Source organism: Gouania willdenowi, chromosome 1 (assembly GCF_900634775.1).
Source record: "Gouania willdenowi chromosome 1, fGouWil2.1, whole genome shotgun sequence".
In the NCBI taxonomy this organism is placed as follows: Eukaryota; Metazoa; Chordata; class Actinopteri; order Blenniiformes; family Gobiesocidae; genus Gouania; species Gouania willdenowi.
This window is the reverse complement of record NC_041044.1, coordinates 10,196,666-10,215,227: the sequence shown is the minus strand read 5'-3', so window position 1 is coordinate 10,215,227 and position 18,562 is coordinate 10,196,666. Positions and strand designations below refer to the sequence as shown.

At 39.9% G+C, this 18,562-nt stretch overlaps 2 protein-coding genes across 5 annotated transcripts in view; both read right to left on the bottom strand.

The window, feature by feature from the left end:
• LOC114464117 (GTP-binding protein 2-like) overlaps positions 1-18,562 on the bottom strand; it is an 89,747-nt gene that overhangs the window by 2,869 nt on the left and 68,316 nt on the right. The window lies entirely within an intron of this gene.
• Positions 7,396-12,246, bottom strand: LOC114464138 (uncharacterized). 3 transcript variants are annotated; one of them, XM_028448211.1, is made up of 7 exons: positions 11,474-12,246; positions 10,826-10,940; positions 10,344-10,646; positions 9,301-9,464; positions 8,977-9,120; positions 8,230-8,528; positions 7,396-8,104 (listed from the first exon to the last, which is right to left on the bottom strand). In XM_028448211.1, the coding sequence occupies exons 1-6, from the start codon at positions 12,221-12,223 to the stop codon at positions 8,298-8,300; spliced, it is 1,707 nt and encodes a 568-aa protein (XP_028304012.1). In that variant the 5' UTR covers positions 12,224-12,246; the 3' UTR covers positions 7,396-8,104; positions 8,230-8,297. The 3 variants fall into 3 exon arrangements, with proteins under 3 accessions (XP_028304012.1, XP_028304013.1, XP_028304014.1); XM_028448212.1 differs by lacking the exon at positions 7,396-8,104 and adding an exon at positions 8,647-8,881 and having other exon boundaries at positions 8,390-8,528; XM_028448213.1 differs by lacking the exons at positions 7,396-8,104; positions 8,230-8,528 and adding an exon at positions 8,785-8,871.

Below are 18,562 nucleotides of genomic sequence, written 5' to 3'. Positions count from 1 at the left end.
CTCCTAGTATTAGGCACATAATTCAGTACATGAGTGAGGCACAGAAGAAATTGGCAGTAACACCAGGGGATTCATGTACATAAGTTACACACGCCAAAAAATGGTGTACATCAAAATTTACAGCAAAATCTGGATGTATCCAAACTGGAGTGAGCGTGGAAATGCATACCTGTCAAGTATCCTGTTTTGGCCGGGAAACTCCCGTATTTTACCCCTCTTTCCCACCATCTTCCCGTATTAGTATTTTCCCGTATTTTAATGTAATAAATAAAAGATGCCTCACTAAACTGAATGCCGTCACTAGCCTCGCGAGAACTGCCATCTGAAGTAGCCTGGGTTCTCGTGAGATTAGTGCTGACAGCGGCAAAAAACCCGGAAACAACTGAGAAGAGAGATGAATTAATGAAGACGTTCTGGCGAAAAAAAACAAAGAACTGGTGTAAATATGTTGTGAAATGGGAAAGAGAGTTTATCTTCCTAAAGAGCAGCATACACTGCTTTATAAAGTGTTAAAGGATGTAAAGTCTGTAATAAATGTGTCTAATAAGTCATTAGTGAATACCAGAGAACCACATGAGTGAGCATGAGAAATTCTAATAAAATATATAATGAAAATAAAATGTTAATGTCTAACTTAAAGACAAACAATGTGAAATTAATAATAAATATACAATGTGTTGACTTTTATATAAACAGTAAGTATATTAAATAAACACATGTGCTTCATATACACATTTATGTTTTTATTTAGGCTGTTTTATAATTTAGGAATTAGTGCTGGGCGATATATCGAGATTCAAGATATATCGAGTTTTCTATTTTGGCGATATAGAATACTATATTATTTCATATGTATATATATATATATATATTATAGATTATTATGTATCAAAATACTAGTTTTAGGAGTCGCTGCTTCTCAGAACAATATGTAAAGCTCAGTTAGATGATTGAGTGCACATATTGATCAGCTGTTTGCTAATAAATGTCCCTGTGTAGCATTTTGCATCAGCAAATTTAACCCAGAATTGTCTTTCTGGTCAGACTTTATTTGATAAAATTATTAAGATTTATATTGTATATCACCATTTTGAGAAAATATATTGAGATGTGAGTTTTGGTCCATATTGCCCAGCCCTTGTGGGAATGTTAACAGCATTTAAATGTTAATAAAGATCGACCAACCAGATTCTAATCACATAATTGTATTTAGTAAGTGGTTGACAAGTGGGTATTTTAGATTTATTGTACACTTGTCTTAAAATATAAGGGATACTGCTTGGTTGAGCGGGTGGGACGGCTCGTAGTGGGTGCCAGAAAATTTACCTTATTTTCAAATTCAAAACTTGACAGGTATGGGAAATGTGCACTGCATCACATCAAGTCCTGAAGTGGTGTACGTAAAATTATTTCAGGCATGTTTAGACTGCACCGATTGGGATGTTGTCACTCTTCAGGTCTGCTAACAACAACCTGAACGAGTTTACAGATGCTGTGACGTCCTACATCAGACCAGGGTAAGTTATAACAATGACAAGCCCTGGTTCACAGCAAAGCTCAGATGGCAGACAAAGAGGAATCTTTTAGAAGTGGAGACAGAGTCTGGTACGTAGAGTCAAAGTACGTATTTGGCAAGAAGGTGAGAAGAGCTAATGTCTGTACTCTGACAAACTCCAACACCAGTTTTCTACCAACAAATCTGCCTCTGCCTGGAAAGGGCTCAGGCAGATAACCTACTATAAGCCCAGAGCCCCTGCTAACCTCCATCTGGCCAACAGCCTGAGTGACTTTTATTGTAGATTCGATAGACAATGGGACAGCCCTGACTCCATCCCTACTCTATTGTAATCCAGTCTACACATTTATAAACAATCTTAGTCATCTAGGATCTGTGCACCCTCAGAAAATCAATTGGTGACATCATTTTGACCTGAAATTATCGGAGGGTCATGTTCAATGGAGGGTAAATGGTGCCTTAATCACTACAAAGAGGTTTACGCAGTTGACGAGGCACTCTTACTTTCTACTACAAGTCCGTCAAGAAGTGGCAGTGTTTGAAACTGTTGCCACCTGTGGTCACAGATTTTTTCGTGTATAGATATAGAATGAACAGACAAACCAACAAAGCAATATAATATGTTGCCATTGTTATTTTGATTTTAAAACCAATCAGAAATACACATACAAAATAATTTTTTTTGGTATTTGGTTTTTCCATTTTCCTGTTACTAAACAAAAAAAAAAAAGTGCTTTTTCTATTTTTTATTTGGTTTTGAAACAAAAAAAAGAACAAAGGGTACACAGATTGTTTTGTCTGCTGTACTTATGCAAGCATAGTCAAAGTCAAGTAGCTTAGCAAAGGCCAACACCAACACGGTTATTATTAAAAATTGAATCGTATTTGATAATTATCTGTCCTCCCACACGTTGTCACTGATTCCTGTGACTATGATGAAGACGAGTAGAATTGTTCGGCTGAATCTTACGTCGGATAAGATCATAGGAGAGCGAAGCAATCATACTATGTCAACAAAGCATAGGCTTCCTCATAGCGCAAGTGGTCATGGGTAAACTGCTACGTAATCAGTGAAGTAGTGATGTTTTACGGTGATGCAAGGACGTGGCTCCACCTTGTATGTTATCTGTATATAAGCGTGTATATGTGTATATGTCTGTGCGTATGTACTGGTGCTGGTCATTGTTATGGCAATTGATATATTCATCATCATATCATCAAATGTGTGTTCATGTGTACGATTTGTCATGTTTTAATACATGATGACTGCATTACTCTTTGCACTTTTGAACAGCTGAGTCATGTTAACACACAGATAAGAACCCCAGCCTGAACCTTCAAGGCCAAACTCAAACTCACATACAGATATACACGCACACACACTATCAAGGACAGATACCAGTGGCGCAGACCTTCCTCATAACATACATGTCTTCATCATCTTCCATCCCTTAGGCATCTGACCCCCTCCTTCCCCTCCCTTCAGGGTTGGGACTTTTTCTCATATCTGTATAAAGCTTAAACTGTGAAACTGTTGGCCAGTCCTGTATATCCTGAGCCGGACACAAGACCTTTTGAACCATCCTGCTTAGTACCTGGCCGTCTTTCCTTCCCACAGGATGGGACTCTCTTTTTTTGTACTCCTTTTCATTTAGTTTTATATCAATCAATCAATCAATCTTTATTTGTATAGCGCCAAATCATAACCAATGGTATCTCAAGGCACTTTACAGTAGAGCAGTCTTAAGGACGGACTCTTCATTTTATGGATACACACATATGCATATATACGTATATACACATACATATGTATCCCACAACCAACATGAATTCATCATGGTGGCAAGGAAAACCTTCTGTTAAGCAGCAGGAACCTTGTGTGGATCCCATTCCTATGATGAACAGCCATCCACGTTATGCTGTGTTTTATAATGAATCCTTTTTTTATAAAATCATCATGCTTCAACAAGAGCAATAAATCATGTCACCAAATGAGGTCAACCGCAAATTTGCCGTGACAAATTGGCGTCACAAACAGGATCCATCTTCTGCTCTGGGGTGGCTTCTGCCGCAGACTGGTACCGGAGAGCGGACACGCTTAAAACCCAAAGCCAGGTTTTGGCATGGGACTCCGAGTCTGCCCCGCGGTGGTCTGCCTCCCGGACAGAGACTGGACCACGAATCATTGGTTGATCTTCAAACACCAATTCGGACTAATAAGGTAAATATGCCTTTTTATATATATATATTTGCTCTGTGTTGATTGACAAGTAACCAGTCAAGTATTGTATTGATTTCATCTGGAGATTCTCTCCTCCTTCACCTGTTCTGTGCTTTGACGCAGTGAAAAGACTGCCATGGGAAAGGCTCAAATGGTTGAAGTTCTTTGCTTTTTAATATTATAAGTTCCCTATATTTTTCTTCGGGCTCCTGATATTTTTGTTCAGGCATCTAGGACGGCCGGTCATTATTTACTTTGGTTTTGTTCAGGCACCTCCACGGACAGCTTGTGAGGTCCTGACCATAGGATAGACAGGCAACCAAAGTTTCTGAAACACCCCAGTGCCATGTACCGAGTTCACCTCAGTACGATATCAAAATAAATTAAAACCCCAATCCTAACCTAATCCAATAAACTGTAGTGAAGACTACAGGGAGTAAAACACTAATAATGGGGATCAAACAGACAGATGAAGATATCAGTGGGATATTATTGGATAAGTTAGTACTATTTATAGAAAATGAGAACAATCAAATAAACAAATAATATATGCATGCGCATATACAATCTCGGTATGATGTGAACTCAGATCATGAAACCGGCAAGCTTTCGGTGAGTTTTACTTTTTTTTAATCTTTGTTTTTATTTTGTTTAAACGTGTGAATGGAATCAGATTTCTCCCTTTGGTTGTCTGGCTTTGATGCTTTCATTTTGGACGTGTGTCAGCTACTCTGTTTTCCGTGCGTTTCGACTTTCTCTCAGCTGAACGTACGGATATAAGCAGCACTTTGAACCCAGTTTTCATCTCGGTCATGACGTGTGCTAAACCCTGTGCGCGCGTGTAACACACACACACACACAGACAGAAAGCCACACACACAGAGAGAGAGAGACACACACACACACAGAGATAGACACACAGAGAGAGAGAGACACAGAGAAGTGATTTGCACATACACACACACTGTTGGACTCTATCCAGGCGTAGCGCCCCTCATTGGCCAGTTTAGTGAAAGGTCACGTGATTAAGACACTACATACTTGTAATACGGTCTGCTATTAATACATAGATTCCCAAAACTAACAGCGTTAGTGCCACAACGTTGTGGTTTCTCACCATTCCCTCTGCCTACAGAATAGTGCTAAGCCATTGCAACACAAACACTATTTTTATTTTAAATTTCAATTGATTTCATGTTTGATATATCTGGGGTCCACTCTAAAATGCTTATGAGCAACACACACTCAAACACACACACAGATGATTACAGTATTTCATTTTATTTTATTTTAATATTACTATCATTATTATCATTTTTTTATTATTATTTTATTGTTAGTTTCTGTTGGCTTTGCGGTTGTCCCTGAAGAAGCGACATCTTCAATGAAAGCTCTTAATGAATGAAATCACCAAACCATCAACATCATTCAAAGGATCAAGCTTCAGAAGGAAATCGACTATTAATGGACTCAACTCTCCCATTCAGCAAAGCAATGCTGTAACAGAATAACTCGCTCAGTCCAAAGTCAACTCATCGTCGTCTATGGAAATGGGCCAATACTGGGAATTAACACATCCTGCCTCATCATCAAAGACTGAGAACCTGTGGGCATCGGAGTTGGTTGGACACTCCCCCACCAATGAGTTGAGGGTTGGAAGCCACGATTACTGCCTGAACGATGCGGCAGCAACTGCAGACTGATCACATGTCTGCTGGAACACCTCCACCAAAAAAGACCCTGTTTCACAAAGCCACGAGGATACCAAGTTCACATGAAGTCCACCACAGCCTTTGGTGGTAGTGCTATATCACTTTCGCCTTGAACTTTGGCACGGGGGGGGGGGGGGTTAGCAAGCAGCCAACAAGCTTCTCCTTCGATTGGACAATACTAACCCCTCTGTTTTCTGACTATACACTAGATTATTTTGTTTTCATTCATTCTCTGACACGCTTCGAGAAGCGCTTAAAAGAAGGTGTGCTCTAAGCAGACAGACCAGACATACAGTCACAAACTCACGTTCATAACTATGAGCTGAAACACAAGACCACCGTAACTCCACACAGAACCCTCCTGTTTGCCACATGAGACCATGTGTGCCCATCATTTATCTTTGCTTTTATTCATTATGTTGCTCATTTATTTACACTGCTTTTGCTTTTATGAGAAAGACAAACAAAAGGGAGGAAAATAGTGATACTAATGGTTTTGTTTTTGTTTGCTTTTCTTTCCTTTTATTTTCTTGTTGGAGGACCCCCACAATACAAGATATGGTTACATCCGTTGAAGAAAGTCCTCTGTTGTGCTGCCTCAGCTTTTGGAGCTGAAGTTTTCATTTTTTTATTGGTCATGATTTTTTTGAGCTTGCACGTTTTTCTTCTTTGTTATTTCTGAATGATTCTTCTTTTACCCTTTTGTTTTTACTCATTTTCAGGAAAATTGAGACGGAGATTGAGGACTGCAGCCTCAACCAAGTTTACATTTTGACATTTTTTTTTGACTGATACCCTCGTAAACAATCTGTATCCTTACCCTTTTGAAGCTACTTGCGACAGGCAGCCTTGTTCAACATTCATTGTTTTCATTTTTCGCGCCTCCTGCTCTGAGTCGGACTGTCTTGCCGGCCCAAAGCCACTGGACAGCAGGGGGGACCAAATTTTTTCCTGAGAGAACTGTCCTATTAGTTGCTATGACTACATAGGTAATTACTTTTCAAACAAGAAGTCCTGGGTTCAATGTGCAGAAAAAAGAATAAACCTTGAGAGGGGAACCGCTCTTTGGGGGTCTTTCCTTTCTGACATGCGGGACAATTCCTGGGGAATGCTTCTCTCTCCATCCTTGACTCGCTGAACATGCGTCATACTTTATTGCCAGGGGATAGCGGTCCACCTGAATTGATACATGCTTGGTAACCGAATATCGTTCTGAACAAACTTCTCAGTCTACGATATTAATATTGTACGTTCCCTTAGAGTGAGGGTTGTTAGAGGCTGCTCTTGTCAACGTATAGAATTGAACTTGGATCCTTCTCCGGGTTTCGCGTGCCGTCCTGCGGTAGCGTGGCCGGGGTGACACTAGTGGACACACCATATCCTAACCCCGGTGACGATCCCGCAGCGGAATGGCTCGTGGACCGGGACTGAAGCACGGACCACGATTGATCTCTTTTGTCTCCACAGGACCTCTTTGTCCATTCTTTTGGCTCTGCGCTGATGTATGATCCAGAGGCTGCACTCCATTAGGATAAACAGTGTTAAGATAAACAGTGCCCAGAGTCCTGACGGTCTGTTATTAGGGTTTTGTGTTAATGCTTCCAATCTTTTGTTTTAAAAAGGTAAACGTTGAGCGGGTCTCCGGTTGTTTGGATTTTTCTAGATCTGGAAATATAAACCGTTGAGAGGTGTTCCTTCAGTTGTTTTTGTGCGACTTTTAGTTGAACCGGCTGTCTATGTCATATTTGTTTCTGGCCGCGTGTCGGAGGTTCCCCTTTATTTAGAGAGAAATATTTTTCTTTTTCTCTTCTAACGACTGGGTTGACAGGGTTCCTACAGGTTTCTTCAAGTCAAATTCAAGTCTTTTTAAGTCCTTTTTAAGACCATTTATATAAAAATTTAATACCTATTTCACGGCATATTTCACAGACCTACCGGCAAAGAAAAACACTTTTTTTTTGTTTGATCATTTATTTCTCAAACAAATGTGAAAATGTGGACTGCGTAAAGCATTATGGAAGAATTATGTAATATTGCAGCATAATAGTGAGTAGGCCTACTTACGCTACAACACCACAGCACAGACCACAGACAACAAGCCAAACAGAGGTGTGAAAAACCAAAGAAATTTTCAGCAGACCACAAAAAAAAAAGATTGCTTAACACAGTTAAGTTGTTTTTTTAACATTGCTAACATTAACCAATCTACTTATTCCATGCTGGGAATATGGGGAGTACACTCTTGAGCAATACACAATTAAAATAAACTCAACAATAAATAAGATTACGATCACACAATCAACCCCTAAGTTCTGCACTCTTAGCAGTGATCTCTTTATCAAGGAGAGCCATTTCTGCCAACTTCTCCTTATGGCCTCTCCGCAGGATGTTGGACCTGGTGATCAGGTCAGCCATTTTGCTCCCTGCCTTCGCTTCAGCCTCCTCAGCCAGCCTGTCCGCATCCCTAGCCAGACCCTCAGATACCTCCTGTATGCATCTTCGCTTCACCTTCAACTCCTGAAGACAGTCCTCTGCCTCCTTCCTCTTGAGAGCCTGGTCTTTTGCCTCCTTGTTCTTTCTATTGGTCTCAAGATGGATACGATACCTTGTCCTAGCTCTTGCTACACTTGCCAGTAGCTGTTTACTGAGTGGAACCTGGGTATCGGGTTGAGAAAAGAGAACCAGAGTCAGTGACAAACTCAAGAGACCAACTATGTATGTTGATTCTATCAACTTTTAAGTCAACAACATATTACTAGTCCAGGCAGGGGTCATCTTACCTGGGTAACACCTCCATGTTGTATGATGTAGTCACACACCAGTCTCCGTGTGACCACAGTGTCCTCCTTCAAGTTATCTGACTCAACCTCTTTATTGATGGAGAATCCACGTTCAACCGTAGCTTGGCCGTGGGAGAGGATGAGCAGCTTCTTGCAGAAGGCCCACAGCTCTGGATAAGGCTCCATGGCACTGCACAGGAAGACGTCCAGCCTCTTCTGCATGGGAGGAAAGGAGAGGAAGTCCTCACTCCTGCTCTCCAAGGACAGGAGACTGTCAAACTGCTGCAGTATGACGTCCCCTATGACAAAACAGATGAGAAAAAATAGAGAAAAACATTGATAAATCATTGGGCATTACCAGCAAATCAGATTGAGGATAAATTCTTGTGAAGTCTATAATTTGCCTCTTATTCCTACCTGCAGAAGTATCAGTTAGCTGTTTATCCTGAAGAAACCTCTGAACCAGCCCTTTCATGTGATTCCTGCATCTTTCGGGTTCTCTGTACATTACTGACGGATCCAGGCACACCAACTACCTAACAGTCAGATACTTGAGGGGGCTCTTGTCCTGCACTTTCCTGATGATGTTACACAGTCCCTGCATGCACTCTCTCTTGAACTCTAGCACCCTGAGCTCTGCACCTTTGATGCTCTACAGAGAAATTAGCCATGAATATAGAACATGTCTTCACTGACCTGGTTCAGCCTAACCATTTGTTAAACGATCTTTTGAAAACATCACACTACCTTAAGGACCGACTCTGCACCTAGACCAATGCTGATGTCTTGTGGGCTGAGCCAGATGGTCTTGTCTGTAACATCCAGTTTGGTCAGCTGCAGGGCAGTGATATCATGGAGGACTTCTCTCTTTATGAAACGTCTGAGTAGACTCTGTCAACAGACAAACACAGAAATGTCAGATGTGGCACATTAATCACCAACATCAAATTGTCTGATGATGATGCACAATGTAGCCACTATTTCTAGACATCCTAACCACAAACCCCATGTTGTTAAAATGTATCAACTGAGCCCAATCAGTGGTTATTATAACGTTATGTAAATTATCACCATCATCAACTCGGTGAGATCCTTGGGGAGGAATGGGAGCACAGGATTATCTGTCTGATATTTTTTCAAGAAGGGAGTGAAGGTCCTGGCAAGTGCTGCGTAGAACTGCAATTTGGCCAAGATGAGTGGATCCTTTATGGCTGCTGCAACTGTGTCATAGGATGCTGAGAAAGAGACAGACAGACAGAGAGGCAGGAGAATTTCAACTTAGCCATATTACAAAAACTATGACAAGGCCATACCAACACCAGGATTAGGACCAGAGGTGGAAGTAATTAATTACAAATACTCAGATCACTGTAATTAAGTAGTTTTTTGGGGGTAGTTGTACTTTTATGAGTAGATTTTCAAGTCTGTAGTTTTACTTGTACTTAAGTATTCATTAATCCATGTAATCTACTAAATTACTTTTAAAATCATAGTTGAGTACTGAGTCCAATTTTAATTCCTATCCAAAGCTTTTATCTGCATTTTTGTAGCCAGTAAGGTGATCTGATAGCAAACAAGCCGATGGAAACCGGGTCATGAGGACGGAAAACAAAACCAAACAAAAAATGGACGTTAATGACTGATCTTTCATTGATTCTGAATGAAGAATTTAACCAGTTAAAATGGATTCATGGATATTTAATCAATAGTCGCGGCTCCTCATGTCATTTAGTTTTTTGTCTGCCGGAGACATTTACTGAATAAGGAAATAAAAACTTCAAATGAGGGAAAAATGAGGGAAAAACACTTGTTTTGTATCTTATCAATGATTAATGATGAATAGATTGTTGGTGTTTTAACTTTTGGTAAAGGAAAACACACAATTTCCAGCCCTAGTCTGGAGAAGTGACGGTGACATCAGCCGTTAAAAGGAACTAATACTCTGATTACTTTGGACTTTTACTGCAGTATTTCTCTAACACCAGTACTTTTACTCTGAGAAATATTTTAGCAAAGTAACAGTACTTGTACTAGAGTACAGATTTTCAGTACTCTTTCCACCACTGATTAAGACACAGTCACAGACCTATTCACAGCATTTAAGAAGGGCCTACCTGTCCCAGGGTTGGAGAGTCTCTTTGTTTTCACAGCTTCCATGTACAGGAGAAGTGATGGCCAGACAGCCAAGGCTCTCTCCACAACCGGAAGGTTTTCTACCCAACGATGGGCACAGAAAGACAAGGGGAACACACTGGACTTGGTTATGGTGATGTAATCCTCTCTCCTGGCAGGCACATTGTGAAACAATGTGTGCATTGCTCTCAGCAACTTGTCCAGCTGCCATGCACTGAACCCACACTTGAATGCGTTGTGTAGCGTGTGTAAGCCACAGCTCCCCACACAAATGAGCTGAACACCTGAAGGTTTCATTGGAAACTTGATATTAAAAAAACAAATTCTATGTAGCAATGCTCTGTAGCACGTTTAAATAGTTTATTCAATGTAAAAGTGCACAACAAATAAAATTAATTTTTATAATTACAAGTGGGTCATATACATACTCACACACACAGTAATGGCATTATAAACTCCTCACCTCCGTACTGCTCAGATTGATCTTTCTGGAAAATGTCGAAGAGTTTCCAGTTCACACTGGGCCCATCCATTGAAATGGACACCAAGTGTCTGAGGTCCAGTTTGTCCATACATTCCTTAAAAAGGGTTGCATTTGGTTACTCAAGATGAGCAGCACACATTGTTAGAGACACACACACACACACACACACACACACACACACACACACTATACTAGTACTACACATCATTATACTATAGGCACAGTTGTATACTTGGGTCAGTTATATTTTAGATTTTCAAAAGAGCAAAAAAATTTACTGAATCAATTCCAACATTTTTAGAGTACATGACACATCTGTTCACTTGTGCATCTGTGCTATGAAAAAGGACTGATTAGGAACCTTACAGACGACCATTTATGTATTCTACTTGTACCAACATTATTCTTTCCATAAGTTATTAGAATTTTTATAGTGATTGTTTTTTATGTATTTTATATGTTGCTTTGGATAAAAGTGTCTGCCAAGTACATAAACATAAAAAATAAACATTGTTAAGGCAAGTACATAATTGGTCATGTGACATTGCTTTTACAGGACGATGTGTGCCCACAAAATTATATCAATATAGATTGAGAAACATTTAGAATAAAAAAGGTTATGCTTACTTTGAGATGTGACAGCAGGTCTTGTGCAGTGGAATGTCCCATAAACTGGGAGCCCAGGTATCTGGACTGAACCTGTCCCTCGTCCCAGAAGCGAACATGCACATCCAGCTGTTTGTTTTTTGTTGTCTCGTTGAGGCTCTCGTCGAACATAAGAACGAACGGCGATTTGTTTACTTTGGACACCAATTCCTCTTTGATGTGAACCGCTAAACCAAACTTGGCTATGTATGCCGTTTTGTCGGACCCACAAGTAAACGTGGTAGCGATGTCGGAATCAGGGAACATGCTTTTGAAAAGCTCTGAAATACCCTCATTTCCATTGTAGGACTGATGTTTGGCGATGGTGTTAAGAGTCCACAACACCTCTGCTTTCATTGTAGGTGTGAATCCAAAAGTTGTGCGCAGATCCACTCTACCGTTAGCGGTCGTAACTGGAGGGGCTGTGCTAGCGCAAGCAGCTGGTTGGTTAACGTTATCTTCTGCTTCAGGCGCGTTAACAGTTAGCTGGCTAACGTTAGCAGGTTGAAACACTCCGTCGATGGAAAGTGTTTTCTCCTTAGCTTTGATAGAGTTGATGTGCTTACCTGACTTGGCATGAGACTCCAAAGCCTTCACACCCATGTTACCAAGCTGAATCTTTTTTTTGCATACTGTACAAAAAGCCTCAAATACGTTGTTGTCCACCGGTTTTAACCAGTGACAAAATGCTTGTTTATCTTGCCACGCTTCATTAAATTTACATTTCCCCATAACCTCAGCATGAAGTGGGTCTACATGCGATATGCGTCCCAGTCGACGTTGACGAGAGGACGTTGAGAGAGAAGTTTAGGTCAGTCTGTCGCAAAGTGAAGTGTTCGGGTCCGGGCGGCGTTGCGTTCTCAATTATTGGTTCCGCCACTGTTTATTTAGGCTATTACGTTATTTAATCAAAATAATAGTGGTTGACAAATGGAAACTTTAGAGAGGTAAATGTGATACCTGAAGTTACTGCACAAATTTCAAGACCCAGATATCAAAATTCCAGACTTTTTCAAGTCTTTTTAAGGTATTATTTCCCAATTCATAAATTCAATGCTTTTAAGACTTTTTAAGACCCCGCGGGAACCCTGGGTTGAACGGGGCTCTTTTGAGCCGTGTGTGTGTGATTACAGACGGCGTTCCGAACCACTGGCCAGTGTAAAAGTGCCTGATCAGCACAGAACGGACCGTAAGGACAATTATGGGCAACAATCAAAGTTAATCGGCCCCCAAAGGGGAAGTGAAAAGGAGCGCACCTCTTAATAATCAGATGAAGAAAAAATATGGAGATGGAAGCTGTGAAAAGTTACCTATATGGATTGAATGCCAGTGAAAAGCAATTCATCAACACTAAAAGGCTGCCAAGCATGGGGGGCCAATAAGAGCTCATTGACCCCGAGAAAGGAGGTGGACTGGCTATCGCCGCTGGTGTGTTTAGATGAGGCCTGTATTCTACTTAGACACTGCGCAGCGAAACCTTGTGAATGCATGGATGTGAAAATTGAGGCATGAACGTGTGCAGTGCATAAATGACTGAATGATGACACGTTACGCATGCCTGAGAGAACCGCGTTGTGAGTGCGAATGTGCCGCGGACATGTCATTGAGTGATTGATCGATGAATGGCTGTTTTGACTACACATGTTCCTCTGTTTCACCTTCCTTTCGTCCTGAGTTTTTGATGCACTAAATCTTCTCCCTGTTTTTGCCAATTATGTAGTGGGGTGCTCAGATTTCACTGCTGCTTGTTAATGGAATTATGATTTTTGGCCTCGGGCCTTCTAAATGGTTTACCAGGTTTTAAAGATTATTTGTACGTTCCTTTGCCTTGTGGGATCACAGGAGCTGATTGCTTAGATCAAGCCCTTAGGACCCCACTGACGTGGGATTTTTGTTCTTCCTTTGCTTTGTTTATAAGCCACACCCATGGAAGGCATATAGCTAGGTGGAGGGTGGACAACCTCACACATAGCTGCAAGATGATACAGTCACAAACCCTTCTGCTGTGATTGCGGAAAACACTCAAGGTTCTTCATTCACGATGCCTCCAATGAAGTGCGGTGATTCTAACCATGGTTCCACTATTCTTCTAGCTATTGGTGACCCCAGTTACCACTGAACTCAGTCAATGAACACAAGTGATGTCCTTGATGTAAATGATGATTTTTGCTTATCTAGATGTAATAGAGGTTGATTTTTGATGATTCATGCCATTGATAATAATGATGAAGTTTTTAAGGCTTATTTCCACATTTTTCTTGATATGTCTGTGTCTCAAAAAGAAGAATATATCCAATGTATGACAATAACGATGCTAATGGTTAACCCTGACAGACAGCAAAGGTGGAATATAATAATTTTGTTTCTTGCTTTGGTCGGTGATGGCGACCAAGAGTGGGGAATGTTATGGAAATTATTATATTCATCATCATATCATCAATGGTGTGTTCATGTGTACAATTTGTCATGTTTTAATACATGATGACTGCATTACTCTTTGCACTTTTGAACAGCTGAGTCATGTTAACACACAGATAAGAACCCCGGCCTGAACCTTCAAGGCCAAACTCAAACTCACATGCAGATATACACGTGCACACACAGTATCAAGGACAGATACCAGTGGCGCAGGCCTTCCTCATAACATACACGTTTTTATCATCTTCCATCCCTTGGGCATCTGACCCCCTCCTTCTCCTCCCTTCAGGGTTGGGACTTTTTCTCATATCTGTATAAAGCTTAAACTGTGAAACTGTTGGCCAGTCCTGTATATCCTGAGCCGGACACAAGACCTTTTGAACCATCCTGCTTAGTACCTGGCCGCCTTTCCTTCCCACAGGATGGGACTCTCTTTTTTTGTACTCCTTTTCATTTAGTTTTATAATAAATCCTTTTTTTTATAAAATCATCATGCTTCGACTGGACTCCATCATTCAACAAGAGCAATAAATAATGTCTCCAAATGAGGTCAACCACAAATTTGCCGTGACATCATACAATTAGAATATCATGAAAAAGTTGATTTATTTCAGTAATTCCATTTAAAAAGTGAAACTTGGTTGCTATATTCATTCATTACACATAGACTGATATATTTCAAAATTTTATTTCTTTTAATTTTGATTATTATAAATGACAACTAATGAAAATCCCAAATTCAGTATCTCAGAAAGTTAGAATAGTACTTAAGACCAATGCAAAAAAAAAAATTCTAGAAATGTTGGCCAACTGAAAAGTATGAACATGAAAAGTATGAGCATGTAGAGCACTCAGTACTTAGTCGGGGCTCCTTTTGCCAGAATTACTGCAACAATGCATCGATCAGCCTGTGGCACTTCTCTGGTGTTATGAGAGCCCAGGTTGCTCTGATAGTGGCCTTCAGCTCTTCTGCATTGTTGGGTCTGGCATCTCGCATCTTCCTCTTCACAATACCCCATATATTTTCTATGGGGTTAAGGTCAGGCGAGTTTGCTGGCCAATCAAGAACAGGGATAACATGGTCCTTAAAGCAGGTACTGGTAGCTTTGGCACTGTGTGCAGGTGCCAAGTCCTGTTGGAAAATGAAATCTGCATCTCCATAGAGTTGGTCAGCAGCAGGAAGCATGAAGTGCTCTAAAACTTACTGGTAGATGACTGCTTTGACCTTGGACCTAAAGAAACACAGTGGAACAACACCAGCACATGACATGGCACCCCAAACCATCACTGACGCTTCTGACGCTGTCTCTTGTTCAAGAGTGGCTTGACACAAGGAATGCGACAGCTGAAACAGTCTTGCATACGTCTGTGTAGGAATGTAGCGATTAATCGTAAGGCAGTTAAAAATTGATTCATAGGTTAATATCGATATTCTGAAAGCTGAATCGTAGTAGTTTTTTAAACAGCAGAGGACGCTACCTCTGTATGTATTTATCCTTCTCTTGTCCAGAAGCGTAGGCAACGGGCGGAATCACCTACTACTCTTAAACATGTTCATAAATGATTCCTTACCCCTTTAGCACTGAAGGAATATCTATAATATTACGTGAATATCTGTAAAAGTCACGTTTTTTTATTAGCTTTGTCTGCTAGCACGTAGCATCTCTTCTTCACTGCTAGAATAGCTGCATGCCAACCGACCACTGGGTTATCAGCGCCCTCTGCTGGTCCAAACAAATATCTGATGTAAATACAGTACAATGACAATTGTTAAGGCACAAAATACATTTTTTTAAAAAGAAAAGGAACTATTATGCAGTTTTGCATTGTTTACTGTAGAGCCATAATTTAAATGAATAGGCTTCTTCTTCATTTGTATTATTCCTTTAATTATTTCATTCAGGATTTATTTTTAGTTAAATTGCATTGTTTTGAATAGTTTATCAAGGAATTCTTTTGACAATGAAAAATAAAATAAAAATAGTAGAGTATTTTCTAGTTTTTTTCCCGAAAAAAATAAAGGATTATTTTTCAGTCATCATTTGTCTAGTCCCAATTTGCAAAATAAACCGTGAAAGAATCGTATCGTGAACCCAGTTGAGTGAATCAAATCGTATCGGGAGTTGAGTGAATCGTTACATCCCTACGTTTGTGTGTGGTGATTCCACTGACTCCAGCTGCAGTCGACTCTTTGTGAATCTCCCCCACATTTTTGAATGGGTTTTGTTTCACAATCCTCTCCAGGGTGCGGTTATCCCTATTGTTTGTACATGTTTTTTGCATTTCTGTTGTCTTTTGTGTATTTTTTGTGTAAATCTTTCGTTTTGTGTATTTTGAGTCATTTTCATATTTTTTTGTCGTGTTTGTCGTGTGTGTGTGTGTGTGTGTGTGTGTGTGTGTGTGTGTGTGTGTGTGTGGGGTGAATCCATTCTAACTTCATGCCACCAGTCCATCCACGTGTACCTGCCTGCCTAACTTTCACTAACCTTATCTATTTTCAGTCGTTAGGTGCAGTGGCAGGTGTGTCGTGAGTGAAGCTGCAGTAATCAGGTGACCTTCACTATGTAGCACCGTCTACGTAACATGTAAACACTTAGATCTGACTCAGAGCGCAACACTACAGTCACTACCACGCAATGACTGGGTGTCGTCACACAGACTGTAACCGGACTAAATGGTGGTCCGTTATACACTCACACACTTACATACCTGCACGCATGTCACGTAGACGGTGATCGATAGTGAAGCGCACCTGATCTACGTGTGAGTGTGTGTGTGTGTGAGACTTTCTACCAGGGACTCTAATCTCCTCTGTTGGTTCTCTCCCACACACACACACCGCAAAGAAATGTGCAGCTTTCAGCACAACAGCCATTGCCATCAATAACTTCCGGGTGAGGTCTGTCCGGTTTAAATAGCGTACGGTCAAACTAACATGAAAATAAACGTTTTAAATACCATCACCAAATAAGGAAGAGTAAAAAAAGTATTTTTCTCAAAAGAGAAGTCCACAGGAGCTCTTGCATGCACCGGAAGTGAGCTGTGCAGTGAAATAGATATAGATGGTGCGTTAGCGCCCCCTCACACCCTGAGATCAAAAGATGAATAGGTTTCATTTCGGGGCCGTCCAGAAGTGAAATAAAAATAAGCATTTTGAAAGACCAAATTACTCCAAAATAACAGATACGTGTGTGTATCTGTGTTGGGGTATTTGAAACCCATTGACCAAGTTTCAGGTCGAACTCGCACCGCTTCGGGGAGATATTTGCTCCACACACACACACACACACACGCAAGCACACACACAGACGTTCCTTGCTTTTTAGATAGACTAGTACAGTGCCCGTCGGAAGTATGCATTCATGTTGGAGCATAAGGGGTATATTTGCGGGTCCAATTTTCATGGTTTGATTCTATGGGACATGTGCATGACTTCATCATCACTTTTATATTTTTTTGCATGGTGTATTTCACTGTAATGTATGTTTTTTGGAGTCATGTGTATTTGTGTATCTTTCTGTTGTGTTTTTGTGCATTTTTTTGTATAATTATTGTTTTGTTGCCATTGTAGTGTGATTCAGGAGTCATTTTGTGTATTTTTTGTGTAAATATTTAGTTTTATGTATTTTTAGTATAAATATTTAGTTTTGTGTATTTTGAGCCATTTTCATATTTTTGTTGTATTTTTCTATAATGTATATTTTTTTTAATCATTACGTGTATTTATTTTATCTTTCTGTTGTTATTTTGTGAATTTTTTGTATAATTATTGTTTTTTGTTGCCATTGTAGTGTGATTCTGGAGTAATTTTGTGTATTTTAGTTTGTTTTTTGGTGTAGTTTTGTGAATTTCTGTTGTCATTTTAGTGTATTTTTTGTATAAGTATTTAGTTTAGTGTATTTTGAGTCATTTTCATATTTTTGTTGTTGTTTGGTGTATTGTGTACTGTGCAGTGAAATAGATACAGTGCCCGTCGGAGGTATGCATTCATGTGGGAGCTTAAGTAGTTATTATGGCCAAATGAGTATGTGTTTGAAGGTTGGATGTACAAAGAGGTGTACATAGTCTGTGCTCTGTAGTGTCATAAAGGGGTTTATTTGCGGTTGCAAAATAAAACAGCATGTGCGATTTCCCCGGTTTAATTCTATGGGACATGAACATGATAAATGTGTTAATTGTTTTTTTTTTACTCACTTTTATATTTTTTTGTTTGGTGTATTTTTCTGTAATGTATATTTTTTGGAGTCAATATGTGTATTTGTGTATCTTTCTGTTGTCATTTTGTGTATTTTTTATTCTTTCAGTTGTCTTTTTGTGCATTTTTTGTGTTTTATTTTACTCATTTAGTATATTTAAATAAATAAATAAATACCGTGTGTGTGTGTTCCGTGAAATGTTTGAGACATTGATAACCAAACTCCATAGACATTGTAGCGCCAATCAGAAAGGTAACAAAACTGCGCAAAACAAAACGTAAAGCTCCAAACTACATGAGTGAGTAAGTAAATTAAAGTATTATCAACTATTCGGCTGTCTTTTTTTAAAAAACAAAAATATTTTTTTTCCTTCGAACCAAGTGGTCAGAGCTTAGCTTCCATGCACGGCACCACAGAGAATCCGCAGTTTTCCAGATGGAGTATTGAACGGGTTGAG

Excerpts from the sequence above, each read along its gene's own strand:
- LOC114464138 (XM_028448211.1), bottom strand. The coding sequence starts at position 12,223 with ATGGGGAAATGTAAATTTAATGAAGCGTGGCAAGATAAACAAGCATTT. Across the intron at positions 10,941-11,473 it reads ACCTGCTGTCACATCTCAAA|GAATGTATGGACAAACTGGA; the intron begins GTAAGCATAACC and ends ACCCTTTTTAAG. Across the intron at positions 9,465-10,343 it reads ACTCTCCAACCCTGGGACAG|CATCCTATGACACAGTTGCA; the intron begins GTAGGCCCTTCT and ends TCTCTTTCTCAG.